We start from the raw sequence: 23,081 nt of genomic DNA, 5'->3' as shown, positions 1-23,081 counted from the left end.
ACAAAGCGTCACGAACTTGTCCCAGTAAGATTCAGCACACGCGAAGCTAACTGCATCTTACGGCCGAGCTGCTTTTTTGTAAGTCCGTCACAAAGCCGGGCGCGGCGAGCGTGCCCAAAAACAGCCGACATAAGTTACAATTATGTTGAGGTCCACAGAAAGCGTCGCCAACATCTCCTAGTACGAGTCATTAACTCACATTAACTGCGCAAGGACGGCCGAGCTGTTTCCCACGAACTGCGTCACCAGTATCGGTTCCGTGCCGTAGGCCTGAAGCTTGAAATTCGTCGCCGACTGTCAGAACAAAAGTTCTCGCCTTGCCGTAATTCAATAGGGCAGCGGGGCCGATTCGAAGTGTTGAAAGAACTCAAGAATATGCCGCGAGCCTAACCAAATAGGCTACATCAAAAAAAAAGGAAAGAAAGGAAAAGACGGGTCGCCGAACACGGGAACCTCACATGCCCAGGCGGCCTCGCTCTCTTTGGTGGTGTGTCCAGCGCATGACGCCTACATCTGGTGCGTCTGGCGTGCTGTTAGCTTGTTCCTTAGTAATGCAAGAAAAATAAGTCACAAAGTGGAAGTTCATATACAAGCAAAAGTTTTTTAGTTCTGTCAGGAAAGAAGAAAAAATAAAACGATATCTGTTAACTTCATTTCACATTCTTCCGATGCTCGCGGCAGCTTACGTACGGCATTAATAGGGACTTTTAGCGGTGCTACGGAAAGTACGGTATACGGTACGGTAAGTGCGTAATACCGTACCGGTCGAGGACTGCGCATGCGCGAACTGTACCGTACGGTATGACTTTCCGTACGGCATACGAGGCGGTAAGGCTCGGCTAGCACCGTGTGTCGCGAGCTGAGCTGCACCAAGCCAAAACAGTGAGAAGCTGATGTCGGCCACAGAGTCCACCTCTCGCGTGCTTTTTTTTACCATGATAATACCAAGGCAAGAGGTTACTTTAAACCACCATCTGCGGGGCGACGAAGTGACAACAAGTAAACAGTGGCATAAAAAAAAACCAGGTAGGTGGCGCCATCTAGTGATGCAGAGTTTACTTAGAGGGGACACAGAGTTTTTATTGCAGTAACTAACTATATTCATCTTATCTGCTGGTGTAAATTGTCAGCAGCGGTGCAATTTACAAGAAACAAACCCTTTTTTATGTATTGATTAGATAAAAACACCTATGTAACAAAAGGTTTCACGTGTTGCAGGACGAAGTGTCACAAGATGTCGCCACCGGCCTTGTGACTGGTGTCTAAGTTTGCCGTAGCCGGGCCCTTTTGTAAAAAATGATGCGTGTATGAACAAGCTAAAGCTTTCTAGTATTCGTCAAAATGAATATTTCGCACTCAGCGCATAGTTATTGTACTCTGTAAAGCCCCAATGTTAGCCGCTATCATCATTATCAGATTACCGTACGCATCGAGCGGCACACGCAGCTAAAACGTCTTCGGTCATTGCGGTAATTTAGTACGGAACAGTAATACCGTACCGTATACCGCGCTTACCGTACCGTAATAAGGCACTGCTAAAAGTCTCTAATACTAGCGTGACGTATTTCCTGTTGCCAGTTTTCGCCGCGTGTCCCCTTTTGTTGAGTTTCTTTCTCTATGCTATCACTGTTACCTAAAAGTGCGCTTTTGTACATGCTTAACGTGCATGCTCAACAAAACAGCTCGGTGGATTTCAACAAATGTCAGTAATTTGTTGTATTATCTTATTCACTACTGTATTAACCGACTCATATAAAAGCCCTTTTGTGGGGCAGCGGTATGTCACGCTGCACGTCAACACGCACGTGCACGTGGCTTGCCACGCTGCACGCCAACTAAGGGCACAATAGCGGAAGCACGGGCTTGTCCTATCGACATATACAGGTCTTGTGAACCTGTGCGAACCTATCTTCGCCTGCCAACCAGACACTCACACCATCCACTGTCAACACTTCCAAGCACCAACCTTGACTGTGCTTTTTCTAAAGCTATTGCATGTCACGCAAGCATTGTACCTGCAAGATTCCAGGCCACCGACATCCCCGTGACACCTCCATGGACATTGCCAAGACTACTAGTGAGGCTTCAGATACCCGGAATTAGGAAGAAATCTCACGTTTCCTCCATTGGCTTGAAGCAGCTCACCCTGTCCCATATATTTACATCATATAGTGGGACTGTAGAAGTATATACCGATGGTTCGGTCACGCCATCTGCCACAACGGCCGCATTTGTCATCCCACAACTTGGAATTACTCAACGATTTCGATTAGTCCACAAATCGACATCTACGGCTGCAGAACTTGCGGGAATACGAGAGGCTGTCCGCTTTATGAGAACGCAGACACCCCATAAATGGACGCTATTGTGCGATGCCAAATCAGCACTACAGGCGCTAAAATACTTTTTAAAGAAAGGACCATACTATCTGCTCGTGCTTGAAATCGTCGAACTTGATCACAGTGCCGAGTTAAGTGGCCACGTGATCACCTTTCAATGGATACCTAGCCATTGTGGTGTCTTTGGTAATGAACTCGCTGACAGTGAGGCAAGATCGGCCTCCTCTTCCTGTGATGAAGTACGGATTGCCTACTCGCGACCTGACACCAACTCCATGATCAAGGAACTCATGCAGGACCTTACAAAGGCTTACAGAGCCCACTCTGATAATATTGACAGACGTCTACATACGATTGACCCAGACGGTAAATTCTGTTTGCGCCCGAAGCTTACACGGAGCAAAACATCATTGCTACACAGGATTCGGCTCGGCGTTGCTTTCACCCGTCGCTACGCACACCTCATCGGCCAATCGAACAACCCTGATTGTGTACACTGCCAGATGCCTGAAACACTGCAACACGTACTGTGCGACTGCCCAGCATATATGCTGGAGCGAAGGACGTTAGACAGTTTCCGAGCCAGCGTTGGCAGACAACTACTGTCGGAGGAAGCTATCCTCGGCCCATGGCCTGACACTGCAATTTCAGTGCGTGCAACAAAAGTATTGTTGAAGTTCTTGCAGGACACCAAGCTCGACGAGCGGCTCTAGCGAGGCAACTGTCTCATGTACATAAGCACTCACCACTTCTCTTATCATGATCATCCATCCCAATACTTTCACTCCCCATCCCTCTTCCCCAGTGCAGAGTAGCAGACTAGAGCGCACTAGCTCAGGTCGACTTCTCTGTCTTTCCTATCAATAAATTCTATTCATTCATGTCAAAATAAAAAAAAATCACAGCCGCTTACTCATCCTCATAATTCGCTTAGTCATCCCTCTTAATACCCAAGGCCGATGGTTCGACTCCCATCGGAGGTCGTGGGTTCGATTGCCTCAATTACTTATCTGTTAATCAATTTTTAGTTAATTAACTTCGCCCTCATTAACACCAACGGTCGTGGGTTCGACACCCACCAAAGCTCGTCGGTTTTAGTGCCTTATCAAACTAGCCTAACTATCTCTGCCTTAATAAACCTTAATTACCACCAAAGCTCGTGGGTTCGACTCCCAGCAAAGGCCGAGGGAGGGTTCGACTCTGACCAAAAACCGAGGGTTGGATTCGGACCAAAGGAGGTGGGTGCGTCTCCCAGCAAAGGTCGAGGCTTCGTAGCCCTAATGCCAAAGGCCGAGGGCTCGACTTCGACCAAAGGATGTGGTTGCGACTAACGGCAATGTTCAAGGCTCCACAGCCTTAATTAACACGAAAGGCCGAGGGTTCGGCTCGAACCGATGGTCGTTGGTTCGACTTCCAGGAAGGGTCGAGGGTTCGTAGCCTTTTTGTGCCATTCGTGGCTTCGACGGGTTTCCGGTCAAGGTTGACTGACTAATGAGGTATATAAGGCTTTCGCCTTCATGAATTACATAGATATGGAAAGGAATGGACTGTGCGTTAGTTCATGCATATTGTTACGCGGAGATGCGAAAAAAATGGTTTATCTACAATATTTACACAGTGGCAATGAGTGACACCACAAAAACAAAGGTGGCTGGCCAAAGCACAGCTGGTTCTCTTTCTCGTCTGTTATCCAACGTCTTGGTGGGTATGCACCAGCGTTTGTAGACGAAACGAAGCGTCTTCTTCGTCCGCAGGATAAGTGGCTCGTAACATTACCCTCCGGGGGTGAAAGCACCGACTCGGTGCAGCCGAAATACGAAAGCGCAGAAAAGGTTGACTGCACACAGGGTTAAGCAGTGTCCGGGACATGATAGGTATTCAGGTTTTAGTGATGAAGCGAATGGAAGCGCTGAACGTTCGCTTTGGGGCGGCCCTGCCCGCTGCCCTCTGCTGTCGCTCATAGCACCAGCGTTGTGACAGCTAATGCTTGCGGTATTCGAGTGAGGTGTATTGACGGTAGCTTGTGTGCGTCGCTCCTGGTGGTGGTGGTAACAACTTTATTAACAATCCGGCAAATTCGTGGCCTGGGCCTAGGCCGCCCCCGATGAGGTCCGGAGATCCTGTCTCCTCGCCGCCTCACAGGCTTGCTGGATGGCCCATAGTTGATTTTCGAGGTTTGAGCTGCGCAACGCGGCCGTGCATCGCGCCGTAGCTTAATCTGGGAAACTGCATTTCCTCTGCATATAACCTCACATTCCCAGAGAATGTGTCTAAGAGAGGCGTGAGCCCTGCCGCATAGTTTGCAGTTATCGTCTGAATAGATGTCAAATTGAGGACGACGCAACGAGCTATGGAAAGAAGAATGATAGGTGTAACGTTAAGGGATAAGAAAAGAGCAGAATGGGTGAGGGAACAAACGCGAGTTAATGGCATCTTAGTTAAAATCAAGAAAAAGAAATGGGCATGGGCAGGACATGTAATGAGGAGGGAGGATAACCGATGGTCATTAAGGTTTACGGACTGGATTCCAAGGGAAGGGAAGCATAGCAGGGGGCGGTAGAAAGTTAGGTGGGCGGATGAGATTAAGAAGTTTGCAGGGACGGCATGACCACAATTAGCACATGACCGAGGTTGTTGGAGAAGTATGGGAGAGGCATTTTCCCTGCAGTGGGCGTAACCAGGATGATGATGATGATGATGATGATGATGATGATGTGTCCGGATATATCCTCCTAAGATGGACGGGGTTGGGGAAGGTCTTTGTTTGTAGCTGCCTCCAGTCTACCGCTTGGGCCCTGTCGAGTTTGGGGCTAGGGGGCGGATAAACACGCCTTGAGTTGTGTTAAAATTATGTAATATCGCAGTACCTGGTCATTCTGTCCCTCTCTGTCCATGCCTCCATTGGATTTCCAACCCCAGGAGACGTCCTTCTTCACGGGCGCGGAATGTGAGACCTCGCGCTACGCGGTGGACCTCTTCGTTGAGGTTGGGTACGGGGGTGTCGGGGGACGTGTGAGCCGGGAACCATATAATGTGTCGTTCCTCCGTCTCCGCGGAGGTGACATAGTTCGCGTTGGCTTTGAGTATAGCCTCAGCCTTCGGCGAAACTCTGCTTTGTGCATAGTTTCTGACCGCCGTCTGCGAGTCACTGAGTACGTATCTGCAACTGGGGTTAACGATGGATAGGGCTATCGCCACTTCTTCCGCTACCTGGGGTTTTTTTACACGTATACTACAAGAACTGACCAATTGTTTGTCCGTATTGAGGGCGGCCACTGCGAAAGCACGTCGATCCTCTTATTCTGCAGCGTCTACGAACAGCGCTTCCTTGCCCCTACCGAAGTCTTGGGGCAAAGCCTTGGCTCTACTCTCTCTTCGACCCTGATTGAGTTCGGGGTTCATGTTCTTGGGCATATTAGCCACCTGCAGCTTTTCTCTGATCGCGCTTGGAAGGGATGTCTTGTCGCCGTGCTGCTTGTGATAACTTATCCCGAGTTTGTACAGGATGCTCCTGCCCATTCGTGTCTTCGCTAGTCTCTCGAGTTGCGAGATTTGGTGTGCCTCAATTAACTCTACAAGCGTGTTGTGTACGCCCAGCTGTAGCAGAAGTTCCGTGTTAGTGCCTGTCTGGAAGGCCCAGTGCCATCCTGTTTGCTTTTCTAATGAGGGTATTCAGTTCGGCATATTCGCACCTGTTGGCAAATATTTACGGCAATTTTCACGGCCTAAGGAGCTACGAATCTTACTTCACGTAATTGCCTAATACGTTGCTTTCGATGTCAATGTTTCGCAGTTATGCCGATAATGCAAATTTTCGAGTATCTCTAATTTTTAAGCTGCTCCAAAATTTCACTGTATAAGAGGGCTTTTGCAAACCCTGGCGACCGAGACAAGCAAAAGGCGATTTTGTGATCAGCATTTTTACCTCCACTGTCTCCAAGCTATCTCCGCAAGTGAAACGCTGTGAGAACCCGGCGCTCTCTTTCGCATATGTGTCGTTTAATCTTCCATAATTTGACCTATATTGTCCCCTTTTTCATCATACCGGTAACTAGACCCAAAGTGAGGTAAATTGTTCTTGGAAGAGTTCCCGTTCCTAAACTTTATCTCTGCGTATCAGAAACAGGCTAGTGTTCTTTGAGCGGCAGATGAAATGTTTTCTCTACGTTGAAACTAACACAACTTGCCGAGCCAGGAGATTAGAGCCTCCGCCATCCGGCCTCTTTGGTCACTCCTCGAGCGCTGGGCGAAGAAAGACGGGTCCCACCTGGCCCGCCTCACCAAATACGGTTTGCGGAAGAACGAATACCGCTGAACAGACAATAAACGCCTCCCGTTCTGCCCCTGCAGAGCTCACGAAAATAGCCGGCTGAGTGTTCATGTTCCCGTGTAAACGCCCTGTGTTGTCTCGACCGGTGAGCGCGCGAAGCGCGCGCTTCGGCCACATTCACGCTCCGACATCGCACAACGAGAGCAGGCCCTGGCACTGCTTTCTCGGAGTCACGTGGTGCGCGTTGCACATCGACGCGGCCACGCGCGTCAGCAGTTCGCGAGCGTCGGCAGTCAAGTTGAAGAAGTCGTGGGGAGTGAAAAATCAGTGTGGTGCTTCGAGCTGGATGAGCTTAGCCTGAAGATGGGCCGCACTTCCAGCCACCTGTGCGAATAATGCAAAGTTGCGGTGCGTGATGGCTAGCGGACCGCTGCACTTCTCCGCTCACGCACCGTGCAACGGAGAGTACGACATGAAGGCAAAGAGCGCAAAGGTAATGCAGTTGCAGCATTCACTGGCTGCAAAGTCGCGCTGTCAACTGTTTCTTCAAGTCGGTTGTCGCGAAATACCGTTTCATGGTGTTCGAAACCTAACTGGATTTGCTCATTTGCAGTCCTGCAGCTAGAACTCATAAGTTTTGCATCCACGCTTGTTCCTAAAGCCAAGCTCCACACAAAGGGCTTGCAATAACGGTGACCGTTCAAGAAATAATTTAAAATAAGGGACCCAGATATTTGAAGGTTCAGAGTGTTTCGCGTACACGTGCTTTGGGCGGAGCCGCAGGTTCGAATAACGTACTGCCAAAATACAACGGCAGAAATGTAGATAGGACAGAGCGCAATCATGTGTTCCGGATTTTTTGCACCCTTGTATTTTGCGTAGTATGTTACTTGTTCAATATGAACGAACTTGTCAACAATAGAGTACTTTGGTCCACTTCTTATTTAAGGCATCTGCAATCATTTCCTACGCCTGCAGCACGCAAGTGAACGAGATCAGTTATCTTGAGGGGTCTGTCGCTGGGCGTTGTAAGCGGGACACTACCTATCGTTAGATTCGGTGCATGAACAGCAAAAAAGATTAGGCTTATTTCAGGGTGACTCACATATTTAATATTATCAACCAAGGGCAGGTGGCGCATCCCAACTCAAACCCTCTCTAGTAGGAACTTGGAGCTGTTGAATGAAAAGCCATTATAGATAAGTAATACTGATTTATTCACCAATTTGTGCCATTTATGTGAGATTTATTTCCGGCAAGGATTCGGCTCAACATGCTCAACGGCTCGCAAGGCGCACATGTGTTAGGGGCTGGTTTAGGCCCCATGAATTTTGGTGCCGCTATGTCTAAAGCGCTCTAATATCGCGCGCGGCTGCTTGCACTGTGTCACAAATTGCAAGTTTTGCATTTCCAATACAAGCTCATCACATGCTTTCCAAAGGTACCACACGATTCGCTTCTATAAGTGTAAGAGATACGTAGGAATTAATGCTGTTCCGATAAAACATTGTCTACCAAAGTTTACATTCATGTCAACGATGAGGGTGCACTCATCACGAAAACAATGTTTGTTACTTGAGCTACGCGACGCGACGTTTGTGGCACAACGGGGACATGAAAGGCGACGGTCGCCGCACGTATATACAGTAGATATACGAACATGATGGCTTCACTGTACAGCGGTATGTCAAATACAGTGCGTCCCCCCTAACGTTTGTGGAGCAGTTAAAAAACATTGCGCACTATATGATTATAACCTATACCTACGGTGTCTGATCGTGGGTCCTCTTCCACCACCAGTATAATTCCTGTATACTAAGCTATTGGCAACTAGAGAAAAAAATTAATGAAATTTCATATTCTCGAATGATGGGCTTCCCGTGGTAAAGCTGTTTTTGTATCCGAAAACATTCCACTCATTTCGAGGGCGACATGTGTGGCGCAAGTATTTTTTACTCGCAGCGCGCGAAATGTGCGCAGCGAGGCGCAATGAGCGCCCGCGCGCCACCCGCGGCGCTCGCGGCCGGTTTCCGAGTCGTGCATTGGGCGCAGTTCGTTCTAGGCCTATTTAGGGCCGCTCGTGTTGCGGCTCGCCGGCACATTGTAAGAGCTGGGGTCGGGCACCTCAAAGGCTGGCCCGTGCCGTCGTCGGACTCATGTACGCTAAGGACGTTGTGGAAGGGAGGAACGTGTTCTTATCAAGAACGAGGAGTACTGGGTTCATTTACAACATTGCTACACGCGTGCGGTATTTGATTGTTTGAACGAGGCGCGTGGGCGCCATCACTCGAGGAAAGAGGAGGAAGAACAAATTGGGCTCGCGGCTACATGAGGAGCGTAGAACGTTACGTTTCACCAATTTAGCAGAACTGCAATGAATCACACTGAGGACCCGAAAAAGTCCGCTTAAACCCCCTCTCTCCTGTCTAGGTCCCTTGGCCAGGGAAAACTGCCACCCCACCTTCGTCCAGTCGGAGCGTCCAAAGTCGTTGAAGGACCCGCGCTAAGGGCGAGGGTTCACACAATCACTCCCGCACCTTTATTCACTGAGCACACAGAAAGGATGGGAGCTTCGTAGACAGAGATTGTCACGCTTGGCTCAAGCTGGCGCTTCTTGGTTCCTGGTAGGACCCCGCGGTTAGCTGGGGCATCTGTCACACGGCCGTGGCGGTTACCGGAGTCCGTGAGGAAACGCCGTAAAACACCCTTTTCCGGGTAATTGGTAATTTAATGTAATGTTGGTAATTTGTCGTGATACAGAATAAAGGATAGGGCCTGTCTAGTCTCGATCTATCCTTCTTCTTATAGCGCTATGTATTCTGTTGAACGATTAATATTTAGTGCGTGTGAGGTGTTTACAGCCATTACGGGCAGTTGCTTTATTTAAATGCGGAGCATTTCTTGGCGAACATTTGCCAATTTGACAGTGTCTGTTTGTCTGTCTGTAGCCGCCTACGTCTTGGTACTCTCATGGTGGTTTCATTATATTGGTATGTGTCAAAATTGGCATAAACTAGAAGAAAGGGGGTTAACAGAAGGGCCTGATTTTTATTAATATTATCATAAGAATCCAACAGACAAAGACACTTACATCGTAGGTCGGACACTGCGCTTGACGCAGGTGAGGCAGACACACGCTGACAAGCTGGAAGAATGGGCGTTTATTTGCAGTGCACGTCGGAATATAAATACAGGTACGGAAGGAGGGGAAGGGATACGATGAAAACATAAGATAGGCAACCAGATTGGCACGTCTAGCTGTAGACTTCAACTGAGAAATGTTAAGAAGAACACTGGAGTTATAACATTTCTCCATCAATAATACTGAAGACGCTGCACAGGTCTGCGCTCTCGTGTTGAGCGTCGGAGTTCCGTGGCCGTTCATCGTTTCTCTCTTGTGCGTCGAGAGGTTGGGGTAATGACTGACGCTGTGGCGGTGACGTTTCACGAGTTTCGGCTTTTGCCTTTGGCTTTGCGCCGGGAGTTTCTTCTGGAGTTCTCGAGATGGATGACCTTTCACTTTCCCTGTGGCCTTGGGTAGCCGTCGGGTCTTTTCTTGTGTGGACTTAATCAACGTGTCGCCGAACGAGGCCCTCAGGCGTTTTCACTGTCACCATCCTAGCTCCGTCTGCTGACTTTACCGTGCCCGTCTTCCACTTATCACCTTTACCAAAGTTATGGACGTCAACATTTGTGTCTTGTGCAAGAGTCCAGTCATCCGATGTTCCCGATCTTCGTGCAACCAAAGAAGGCAAACATGTGTCGAGGCGGGACTGGATTTGGTAGCCAAGAAGAAGTTCCGAATGGGATTTGCCCGACGCAAGGGATGTTCTCTGGTAGTTGAAAAGTAGTCTGCAAAGGCAATCTTCTAATCTGCCCTGGTTCATCTTCTTCAGCCCACCTTTACCACTTCGGACAGCTCCCTCTGCTAGGCCATTCGACTGTAATTGAAACGCAGCCGTGTGCAGGTGGGTATGTTATTGTTGTTCGCAAAATCAGTAAATTCTTGGCTAGTGAACTGCGTCCCATTATCTAAAACAATGGTGCGAGGAAATCCGAACCCGCTAAAGAAGCTGCGCAGGCAACCAATAGTCGAAGATGTGGTCGCCTGTTTCATTGGTACGGCCTCAATCCATTTGCTGTGAGCATCTATACGAGACCAAGGATCATCTTTCCTTTGATTGGCCCCGCGAAATCTAGATGCACTCTCGACCAGTTCTCCTGGCAGGTTGGCCAGTTAACTGGCGGAGCAGATGCCGGCATTGGTCGATTTTGGATGCAGCTTGTGCACCCCGCTGACAATTGTTCTATGTCGTGGTCCATTCCAGGCCACCAAAAAGCTGACCGAGCGATTAATTTCATCGCCGATGATCCTTGATGTGTATCGTGAAACATGTGCAACATTCTATGTTGCGCGTTAACTGGAATGACTACTCTACGGCCCCAATACAGCAAATGGTGGACCACTGAAAGTTCCAGTTTGCGGTCGTAAAAGGGGAATAAGCTTCCTTCTAATGCTATAGAGCTTGGAGGCCACCCGTCTCTTGTGTACTGCACGACCTTTGAAAGTACTGCGTCACCTGCCGTCAGCGCTTGCAATTCTTCTACCGAGACCGCCCCCTCCTGGACACATGTGAGTACCAGAACGTAGTCAGGTGGCTCCCCTTCCGTGGTTGGCCCCAAAGTTTCTTGTGCCAACCTCCTAAGCTTTGAGCGATATTATGGGGCATCCTTATTGTTACCGTTAAAAAATGCTTATTTCTTCTGCTTACGTTTTCTGTTTGGGCTTTTCAATGATTTTGATTGCGCAGTTTCAATACGTCGAGCAACAAAGGTCCCAAAATACTACCTTGTGAGATCGCTGTGGCTAATGACCATAGCAAAGAAAAATATACTCTAATCTGCGAATTTTACCACGTTAGATGCAGTCAGTGTTGTAGTACGGAAATAATGAAATGGAAACGTTGGGAATATCGGATACTTGCAGTTATTATTTAAGAAAAAAACCAGCCAGAAAAGACGCACACCGGAAATATACAAGAAGACAGGCAAGAAAGAGGCTGTATGTTTCCTGTGTGCCTGTTTTTCTTGCAGGTTTTTTTCTCTTAAGTACCATGCACCAACTAGCCCAACAACGTGTTTTACTTGCAGTTTTTCAGCATTTTCAATGTCATACGAAATGTGCTTTCTGATCTAGCCACTTATGCAGGCTATGTTTATCTGTTTTTTGCAAAGGCGTATCGCGAATGCAATTTAGTAACTAAATTTGTATTCTAAACGGATTATTGTGCTTGCATTCTTTCTTTTTGTTTTTTGAAGCAACGTAGTCTATTGGTAGTAATTAATAGGTCGACAGCTTTTCAGTTTATTTATTTATTTGTTTATTTCAAAATGCTGCAGGCAGCAATCTGCCCTAGCAGGAGAGGTTTACATCAAGTGCAATGACAAAGATTTCTCAAAGGAATCTAACATTTGCACAATCAACAACAGACGCTGGCAGACACTTTCACTCCTCAATTGTGAGCGGCAAAAAAGACTTCTGAAACATCTTCGTCCTGGCAAAGTACGGGCGGATAACATTCGAGTCGTAAATTCTAGAACACCTGTGTTGTGCGCGGGAAAGATAAGTTTCGCGCGGCAGACCGATTTTGTGCTGATAGATCTAATGAAGCATTTTTAGTCTCGCAATCCTTCGGCGGACACGGAGGGGTTCCAGATTCAGTCGCTGCAACATGTCAGTAATAGATGAAGAAGAACGATAGTCAGATACAAAAAATCGAGCAACGAGGCGCTGAATTCGTTCTACTTGTGCAATATCCTTACGTAGTATGGGTCCCATACTGCGGAAGCGTATGGGACCCAAACGCTTCCTCGCGCGGTATGCCTCGAGTTTAAAGGGACACTAAAGGGAAAAATGATTTCTTCTGCATCAGTAAATTACCGTTCTACAATACCAGAAACACCACTCTTACAACGATAAGACGTTTGGTAAGCCAGAAAAAGCGCAAAAACGAAATACGGGTGGCGACGCCTACTTAAGTTTCCGCGCCTGGGGGCTGTGACGTTTTGGATTTTGATGGCATCTTCTAGGGCCTACCAAATATATATAGCGGTACAAATTGACTACATTGTGTTCTAAAGGAACCAAATATTAAACGTGGCAAGTTTCGGGAAGCTTTATTCAGCCAACGCGGCCCAAATGCGAAAACATACTTTGGAATCCCTGACGTCACGCTGACGTACAGGCGCTGGGGTTTCGGCGCGAAATTCAAATACTGATACTTGGAAATTCATTTTCTCGTCCAATAATCAAACTATCTTTTCGAAATGACTGCCTGCAGGGTTCTCAAACAATGCTGCATTAGTCTATACTTATTTATTGTTTCGCTTTAGTGTCCCTTTAACACTTGACTCATAACTCATAATGTAATTTTTGTCGTGTCTATTTAAAGAAATGTCGTTGTTGTCGCCTAATTTAGCGCTGTTTTGTCAGGTATGATCGTTAATCAGCTATTGCGTGGTGACTTGCTACAACGGCTTGTAAACTATTGTCTGCATCCGTTTTAAGAAACAGCGTCTCAATGAAATGCCGGGAGGTAACGCGAAGAGGGCATGGCAATAGGACTGTTTAGCACGTTCGCTGAATCGGTGCTGCGGCATCTTTTCCTTCTTCCCGATTTCCAGTTTCCTTAGCGTGCACAGTGCTGACATGGTGCATCATATTGACACGTGTACTTGTCTTTATCGGGCGACACGTTTTGCCGCCTAACAAATGTTATCGCACAGCGCGGGACACGCCTGCATGTATCCGAAGTTTCTGGAAAGTTATCGATGCTTCTATCCGCAGTCTGCTGTCGCCGAACCTTGGGTTATCTGACTTGATCGCTTGACGCGAATGGTGTAGAACTTTGTAGAAGGCATGCGGGTCCCGACGATTAGTCTGGAAAATTCGATGACTACTGTATAAAAGCCGACGCGCTTGACCCGCTGATCAGATTTTCGACGATCGCCTACCGTGTTCGCCGCTATCATTGTGCTATAAGTGTAGCCTGTCTTTGTGGGAACAGGTTCACCCAATAAAAGTTAGTTTTGTCTTTCACAGTATTTGCTACTGTGTTCTTCAATGTCACCACCACGTGACAATATGCAACAGCTGCTCTGATCTTCCTAAATTTCCTATATTTGGGCCACCCCCTTATGGATCAGCATAGTCTTCATACATGCGCTGTACTTGTCCGTGCGTGCAGCTGTCACGACCGGTGTTTCCGCCTCAAGCGTAAAGCATCGCCTTGCAAAAGCGACGTCGCTGCGTCAACGTCCCGCAGTGCGCACCCGCGTGCATTGGTGTTCGCATTATGGCTGTTAAAGGTGCGCTGCATAAACACAAATTCACTGGCGTGTTTCGTAGGTTGAAGCCAAATGTACGAATCGCGTTTAGTTGTAATGCGTTTCGCCAAAGCTTTGCTTCACAGATATTTGAACGGGTCCATTGGACCGACCCTTTATTTTTCAAATATTCGGTACGCTTGGGCCATGACCAACGTCACTGTGATGTCCACGACTGGCTACCGAACTTGCGAAGCCCCGTTAAGCGCAGATATCGGCAGCTGTGCTTTCACGAACGAGCGCTCGCCGGAATATTGAGCGGAGGCCACCAAATCTCATCGCGCAGAATTACGAGCCCCACGCTGAACTCAGTTCCATTTCGCGCTTTCTGCATCCTTGCCACTTGGAATCGACGCGTCCTATTGTGGTCAGCCACTTGCTGACACGCTCGGTCAGAGCGAGCACGCGGGCGCGCATCGCAAAGCGTCGGCCCAGTCGATGCGCTCGGCGGCGAGACCGGCACAGCGGCGGCGCATTAGCGCTTTTCCGGTCGAATAAAATAATCATGGCTGCTCGGCGGCTCAATTCTGACGCAGGCTGGCCGTACATCGACGGCGACAGCGAAAAAGGGACCGAAAGGCGACGCCTTCAACATCTCGCCGCTATTTCCTGCTACCTAGACTGTGGCAAGTGTGGAGACAAAGGCCCGGATTCGTCCGCTGGCACCTTCATTTGCTTGTGAGGTCGCGAAAGCATCTCGGTCTCGATCTTTCTTTTTCCTCCGTTGCGAGAATTTCCAACACGTTGCATCGTCTAGAGATCGAAATTTCTATTTTTGCTAATGCCGTGGCAATGTTCACGCCGAGGAAGCGGCACCGTAACTGTAGAATCAAATTATATATAAAAAGAAGTTTGGTGACGCTATTGATAATGCGTGTGTTCTAGCCTGCACGCGTGAACGATGTCCGTCGGAGATGGCATTTCTTGTTCCTTTGAAGGGTTTCAGTGGAATGCAATGTGTGAAAAAATAAGCGGATTAAGCGTACGATCATCTGTCGCAATACTTCAAAAAACGTAAGTTTGGGCATGTTGGTATTCCGTAACTTTTACGTTTTTATTTATTTTATTTATTTATTAATACCTCAAGGGTCCAGAATAGGACATTACATGAGGGGTGGGCATGTAAAAGGCGGGATTGATGATGTGGAAATTAGAAGGATGAGTCGGAACACTCAATGGCAGATCGAAAGCGTGCTGTATCGCGGATGAGTGCAGTTTGTCTGTGAAGGCCATTCCAGTCTCGGGCAGTTCGGACGAAGAATGACTGCAGGAACGTAGTGGTGCGGGCTTGTGGTGGGATTACGGAGTTCGGATGGCCTGTTCGACGAACACGATGAGCCAGCTGAACCAGCTGGCTGTCAGGAGGTATGGAATAAAAAAATTTGTGATAGAGGCATAGGCGAGAGATGAGACGACGAGAGGCAAGAGGTGATAGGTCTAGTTTATATTTTAGGGATGAAACGCTAGTGTGATATGAGTAATCTGAAAGAATAAATCTAGCAGCACGGTTTTGAACGCTTTCAAGGGCTTTAGTGAGATTAGTTTGGTAAGGGTCAAAGATAGCACATGCATATTCAAGTTTTGGTCGCACAAGCGTTTTATAGGCAACTGATTTCACGGGTGGTTGTGCCATGAAGAGATTACGGCGAAGATAACCAAGAATTTTGTTAGCTGAATTAATTATGTGGCTTACGTGATTTGTCCAAGACAGATCTTTGGATAGGTGAATTCCTAAGTACTTGAAGGAGTCGGTAGTAGATATAGTGCAGTTGTTAATCTTGTAGGCAGGGGGAATGTAGTTAGGTCGACGATGGAATGAAACATGTACAGTCTTACTAATGTTTAGGGACATGAGCCATGTAGCACACCAGTCTTGAATACGAAAGAGGCGCACGAAAACGGACGACAGATACAACACGACGCAGACACAGCGCTAACTTCTAACAATTGTTTTTTTTTTATTCTACAAAGCGGTATACATATATATAGGCAATAGTACACCACAGAGACGCAATACACCAAAGAGACGTATATCCTTCCTAATTTTGCGCGGGTCTCGACCCTTTATAACAGGAATGAATGGTAAAAAGAACCAGTTACTACTTAAACAATTGTGCACTTTGAACTGCATCCTAAAACGTGTAATGTTTCCGCGATTGTGTGGTCTGCATTCCTTCGCGCCGTCAGTCTTACCACAACATTTCTCTCCGCCGCCGATCTGCCTGCTTTCCAACAGATATTTTGATACGACCGCATCAAAGAGGCCACCTACTATGTCTAGACTTCTGCACAAATATGGCGACATTATAAATAATGCAATGGTCGGTGTCTGTCTTTTATTGCTACAATAGTTACGAGCTCGAACCTTCGTTTGCCTTGTCCGACCGTTACATTAACGACTATCGTAGTCGTTCATCGACGTGTTTGTGTCATTGTCCGGCCACTTGGTCGTCCACACTTTCATCGTCAAGATTTGTCCACAAACGCCACCATTGGCATTCGAACCCATATTACTTCAGCAATGTGCATTTGGGAGTCAGGCTCGTTAAAAACAACGATACTACGAAATTTTTTTTCCTTTTAACACGTTGACGTTAGGAGCGTCAAAAGTAAAAAAAAAAGCATATGTGCATGAAGCGTGGGAAGCCGATCACATGTTAGAGGCGCGCACACACACACACACACACACACACACACACACACACACACACACACACACACACACACACACACACACACACACACACACACACACGCACGCACACGCACACACACACACACACACACACATAAATAAAGAAAGAGTACGACGTACGTTGAATTAGCACAGTATAGTTCACTGTGTTTCAGTATATGTTCAGACAATACTGAAACACAGTTTCAGACATACTTATGGCATATGTTTTTACTAAATGTAAGAACAACATATGTTATAACGTTCGTCTTCTTTTCTTTATTGAATGTTATACTTTCGGGTTTGGCGCAGTATCCTTCGTCTTGTATGCATATATATATATAGGTACATAAATGAATTTGAATTAATTTCAAACCAGCATGTTTACATGCATGTTTTAGTCATATGGGAGTAAAAACACAAGAAAGCAGCACAGTGCTATTACAAAAGTGATAATACAACATTAAGAGACATTTATTGCTAGTACACTTTTAGCTTTGTTAAAACCACGGCGACCGCATTTCGATGGGGGCGATAAGCGAAAATGCCTGTGTACTTATTTAGGTGCAAGTTGAAGAACTCCAGGTGGTCCAAACCTCCGGAGTCCCCCATTACGGTGTGTCTCATATCAGATCGTCGTTTTCGCACGTAAAACATCATAATTTAATTTTTTGTACCTTTCTTAAAACGACACTTTCTAAAACGATTATATTGCATCAGAAGAAAGTTATGCCTTTAAAAGAAAGAAGAAAAGGTGGCTATGTCTTGTTGCGTAATTTTAAGCTGATTTAATATATATGATAACGCTTAAATAAGTGTTTGAAATCCATAATTTGTGCGCCGGTGTGGACCGTGCCAGTTCATGGCATCGTGTTGGGTAAATTGCGGGATTTTCGTGTAAGTTTGCTATGTCTCCAAGCAACATTTGTTTTGTTTTACCTGAACTTTTAAAGGACCTAAGAATGCAAAATTCATACATTTTTTTTTTCTGCTTCCATCATACGGTATTTTGAGAAAAAGAAGCTTTCGTATGACCTAAAATGTACGTTGATTACAGCTCTCATCGCAGCTTTGTGCAGTATTAGAAGTTTATTTTTACAAGTACTTGTAGTGCTTGCCCACACTAATTGGCAGCAGTTAATATGCGATGCGAAGCGAACGCGATATATTAACATCTTTGCTTTAGTTTGTAATGCGTGTTGAACTGTTATTAATAGTCCTACAACACGAGCTATTTTGGTGGTTATTAGATCAATATGACTGTTCCACAACATGAATTCATTAAACGCCTAGTGTTCTCACAGTACTCACTATTGCTATAGTGTTTTCATCAAGGGTTAAAGGGACACTAAGGCAAATATTAAGTCAAGCTAAAGTGATAAATTAGCGTTTGAGAAGCTCTAAGGCGTGAATATTATCGCGAACAGAGTACTAATAACCTAGAAATTGAAGTAAATGCAGGACACAATTAGAGACTTCCTTGGGACATTCAAGTACTTGCCCGATGACGAAGGCATTCCACAGTTACATATTGTTACTAGTACTCAACCACTCGTCGCACAAAGCATCCTTGCATTGTATTATAAGACGAAATAAAGTGCTACTTGTCCAGTCCTATTTCATTCTTCAAAAAAATAAATTGAAATTACCCTTGACAATGACGAGGCTGGTGGAAAGGTTTCGTTTTCACTCGACTCTGCGCCGCCCACGCTTTCGCGTTTCAGTAGTTATGGCGTAGTGCTACGCTGGTTTTGCTCGCTCGTGAAACTCGCACACACTGCAAGTAGCAGAAAATTAAACTTTCATATGATATCGCGGGATGCTCGAACGGGCTTCGCCACTTGACCAAAAAGCAGCTGCAGCGGCGAATCCGCAGCTCTAGATGGGTGGATGGACGGAATGTTATGAGTGTCCCCTTTGGAACGGGGCGGTGGGTTGCGCCACCAAGCTCTTGCTATTATACTGCCTAATGTCCTACCTAGGTTAAACAATAAAAAAAGAAAAAGAACACTATGAACTCTCACACCAAATTTTCTGATCCCCTATTGCGAACTGTGCTTTTGTACGTCTCCATGTTTTGACGTTTCCCTACTTTTAATCCACCAATCCTCCTAATCCTTATTACGAATACTAATCCTTACTAATCCTTATTGCGGAGATGCTTACTTTTCCACTGCTCTCACTGAATCCAAGGGCTCCAATGAGACCAGTAGTGCCTAAATAGACCGTTGGGTAGACATCTTCAGATTCTAATAAAACATGCTCCATAGTTTCCCTAGCTTTACCGCAGCAAGCACATGCTTCTTCTTCCTTCTTATATCTCGCTTTATAGGTGCGTGTTCTAAGGCATCCTGATCTCGCTTCGAAATGTAATGAGCTTCCCTTTGAGTTATCGTAAATTATTTCTTCCTTGATTTCGTTTTTACCTCCTAAGTAGTTACTCATGGCAGGTTTCTTTTCTATTGCCGCCACCCATGAGATTATTCCGGCCTCTCTGACTTTCCGCTTGACGTTGTTTGTTGCTTTGTTGCCCACTCTACAGGCCGTATACTTGTTGGTAAGCTTTCTAGTTCTTTTCCACCGCTGTGAATCAATGTTTTTTTCTGGACAAATACCTAAACACTCTTCCAGCCCATTTACTTTCTTCTATATTCCTCAGTCGTTCATCACTCAATTTTACTACGAGCTTCCCTCACTTCAAAACTAGTCCAGCCCATATCACCCTGCACAGCTTCATTTGTAGTCTTCCCATTAGCGCCCAATGCGAGGCGACCCACTGACCTCTGGTTCACATCGAGTCCTGATCGTATCCCTGATTTAAAGCAAACAACCGCATTTCCAAAAGTAAGTCCTGGTAAAGTCCAAAAGTAAGTAAGTCACGGACAACGAAACGCATGGTAGTGACCACGTCCCAAAATATGTTAAAATCGACGACATATGCAAGACACAGTCTACCACAGTTCTTCGTCACATTGACTGGCCTCAATACACGTTGCTCATAGAGAAGAATTGCCAAGAGATCCAGGACTGTCTACCTGGCAACATCGAAAAGCTCATTAACGCAGATGCTCAAGAAGCCACAAGAGCTTTTAGGCCTATTCCTAAGTTTTCTAATTTCGAAGCAGAATTGGAGCGGCTTCGAGCAATCCGCCGTCGCGCGGAACGAAGGTACAGGCGCACCAAGTCCATCTACGACCTAAGGGAGGCGAGACGAATACAGAAGAAGATCCAGCGTCGGATCAACTCACTGCAGTCTCTAAGATGGAAAACCTTCTGCGATTCCCTTGATCCGCGTAAACCCCTGTCACATATATGGAGAACGGTGCGGGGTCTTCGAACGTCACCGCAACAACGTCACCCCTTCAAATGTCTGGCTCTCTACCAAGGTCGCAGAGAGATCGACGTAGCGGAGGACTTCTGTGTCAAGGTTGCTGGTCTGCCGCCATCGTTCGTTACACGTGATCCCTGTGATGTTCCAGTCTCGCGGGATTCTCGTATGGACAATCCGTTTTCCATAGAGGAGTTGCAGGCGGCGTTGGCAGCGTGCAGACGTTCCTCATCGCCTGGTCAGGACGGGGTGACATACACAGCTCTTGGACACCTCGGTCAAACAGCCCGGCATGCTCTTCTAGGCGTGTACAATAATTCATGGCGTGAAGGAGTGCTTCCTGCTGCATGGAGGTCCAGCCGCCTTGTGCCTCTGCTCAAACCAGGTAAATCACCCCTAGACGTGGCGTCTTATCGTACCATTGCTCTGGGCAGTTGTCTCGGTAAGGTGATGGAGAGGATGGTGCTGACGCGGCTAGAGTGGTATCTAGAACACTACCGGTTATACCCTGACGCTATGGCAGGCTTTTGACGCGGACGCTCTTCTGCAGACAACGTCATCGACCTTGTCTCGTCTGTTCAGCACAAAAAAAGCCTAAGGAGGCTGTCAGCGGCAATGTTCCTGGATGTTAAAGGCGCTTATGATAACGTAACCCATCGAGCCATCCTGGACGCTTTGGGCAATGTCGGCCTAGGCGGCCTTGTTTTTCGGTGGATACTCAGCTTCTTGAAGGACAGGTCATTCTTTGTGCAAACAGAGGATGGTGCGTCATCACAACACAACACCTGCCGTGGCGTACCACAAGGTGGAGTCTTGAGCCCCACTCTATTTAACCTCGTGCTCATCGACCTGGTTCACATCCTTCCGCAATCCGTCCATGTGTCGATATATGCAGACGATATATGCATTTGATCATCAGGAGCGAGGCGTCCCCAGGGGCGCGCCAGACTTCAACAAGCGGCCACACTAACATCACGTTATCTTCGAGCGCGAGGCCTGGAGGTGTCCTCCGAGAAGTGCTCTATCGTCGCTTTCATGCGCAAAGCAATGAAACCGTACGTTGTCAGAATTAATGGACATCCGATTGCCTACGAGAAGACGCAGCGCTTTCTAGGAGTGATAATAGATCGAGACCTCTCCTGGAGTCCTCATGTCTCGTACCTAAAAAGGAAATTACTCATGATAACCCACGTGCTCAGATTTCTTGCAGGAAAGTCGTGGGGTGCGTCTGTGAGTGCGATGCTCCAACTCTATAATGCACTGTTCCTCGGTCTCCTGCGCTATAGCTTAACTGGACTGGGTGGGACCAGTAAGACCAACCTCCGTTCCCTCCAGTCTGTACAAGCTCAAGCTCTACGAATTTGCCTTGGACTTCCCAGATGTGCATCCACGGCAGCAACAATAGCCATCGCGCATGTCCACCCCATCGATACTTATCTTCAAGTCGACGCTTTAAGGATGCATATCAGGCACTTCGCGCGACTTCCATCGCATCGTCTCGCCGCCCTTCCTGCCGCTCGACCTCGATCAGCGTTTAGCAGGATTATTGCCGCCAACCACGGAACTTTACCATCAAACTTCACGCCTGCAGCACGACCATCTCTACCGCTATGGTGCCTCCATCCACTCCAGGCTCTTCTTGGTATTCCCGGTATGAAAAAGAAAACGGAGATGTCATCTTTCGCCCTCAAACAAACCGTGCTTTCATTCCTACATGACAAACACAAAGAACGCATCCGCGTTTACACGGATGGTTCTGTGTGCTCTAATAGTTCAGCTGGAGCAGTGGTAATTCCCGCAGAGTCTGTCAGCCTCAAGTTCAAGACGTCTCAGGTAACATCATCGACGGCTGCAGAACTCGCAGCTATCCGTGCTGCTCTGGAGTTTATTTGTCACATATCGTCACAGTCATGGTCCCTCTTATGTGACTCGAAGGCTGCTCTCCAATGTCTGATGTCCCCTTTCAACCATGGACCAAATATGCAACTAGTGGCAGACATCCGACTACTCCACCATCACGCAATCAACAAGGGGCACAACATCATCTACCAGTGGATACCGGGTCACGGCGGAATTTCGGGCAATCATCATGCGGATGATGCCGCCCGATCGGCCCACGATGGTGCCCACGTTGTACCACTACCATGCACTGTCACGAACAGACGCATCCACAAGTCTTCGCTTTCTCGCCCGCGAGCTTACGCAGAATCTGTGGAACACCAGTGAGTTCACGAACGCACGTCTCCATGTCTGCAACTCCGCCTACCACCAGGGTTACCACGAGTGGAAGCAACACTTCTGTGCCGCCTGTGGCTCCGCGTGGCCTTCACGAACTCCTATTCATTCCGCATTGGAATGGCCGACAGCCCTACTTGCGGCACCTGCGGCTGCGAGGAGGCGATTGAGCACCTCCTTTGCGACTCTCCCAGCTACAAAGTGCCATGTGCTCGTAACCGCGCTCGAAAAACTGGACAATCGCCCCTTTACAGAGGAGGAAGCTCTAGGACACCGGTCCAGACGGGCTTCGGCACTCAAGGCCTTAAGGGCTTTGCTGAAGTTTTTAAGGACATGCGAATTGTGCGCTCGCCTTTGAGTGTTGTATCGCGTAGTATCGCGTTACTGCGTGAATTTTCTTTTTTTTCTCCTCTTCTCCTTTCTTCTTTTCTTCTCTTTACCCCTTTCCGCAGCACAGGGTAGCCAGCCGGTACTTACACTGGCTAACCTCCCTGTCTTTCCTCCTCTTTGTCTCTCTCTCTTATGGCTGCATTTCTCTTCCCCTTCACTGTTATTGTTTTTTTCCTGTGGTTCCATATATCTATTGCCTTCGTTTATCCATAAAGCAAGGTATTTATATTCTGTTACCCGAGGTATTTCCTGACCCTCTGCCTTGGCTCAGTACCGCCGTCTGTCGGGCGCCGTTTTATCCACCGACGGCAGCAAGGGTTGGCGATGGCGTGTGCAACGTCACCACTCCCCCGGTTCGATGACGGGAGATTTGAATTTAGAAGAAAGATATTCGCAACCTTCAGATGCAATTTTCTCCTAAACTAAGTCTTTTCTTGGCGCGAAACAAAGTTTGCGAGG

The 23,081-nt window shown here is 47.3% G+C and overlaps 1 protein-coding gene across 4 annotated transcripts in view; it reads left to right on the top strand.

Annotated features, from left to right (window-relative positions):
- Positions 1–23,081, top strand: part of LOC135916807 (parathyroid hormone/parathyroid hormone-related peptide receptor-like) — a 972,783-nt gene that overhangs the window by 201,789 nt on the left and 747,913 nt on the right. Inside the window, exon 1 of one of the 4 annotated variants that reach the window (XM_065450243.2) lies at positions 6,811–7,102. The exons of 2 other annotated variants lie outside the window; for them this stretch is intronic. In XM_065450243.2, coding sequence (XP_065306315.1) covers positions 7,025–7,102 — 78 coding nt within the window. In that variant the 5' untranslated portion in view covers positions 6,811–7,024. Of the gene's footprint in view, positions 1–6,810; positions 7,103–23,081 lie in introns of those variants that run through there. One more of the 4 variants, XM_065450242.2, reaches the window with a different exon arrangement.

Source organism: Dermacentor albipictus, chromosome 1, assembly GCF_038994185.2.
Source record: "Dermacentor albipictus isolate Rhodes 1998 colony chromosome 1, USDA_Dalb.pri_finalv2, whole genome shotgun sequence".
Taxonomy (NCBI): Eukaryota; Metazoa; Arthropoda; class Arachnida; order Ixodida; family Ixodidae; genus Dermacentor; species Dermacentor albipictus.
The sequence above is the reverse complement of the archived record's forward strand: the minus strand, read 5'-3'. Positions and strand labels throughout refer to the sequence as shown.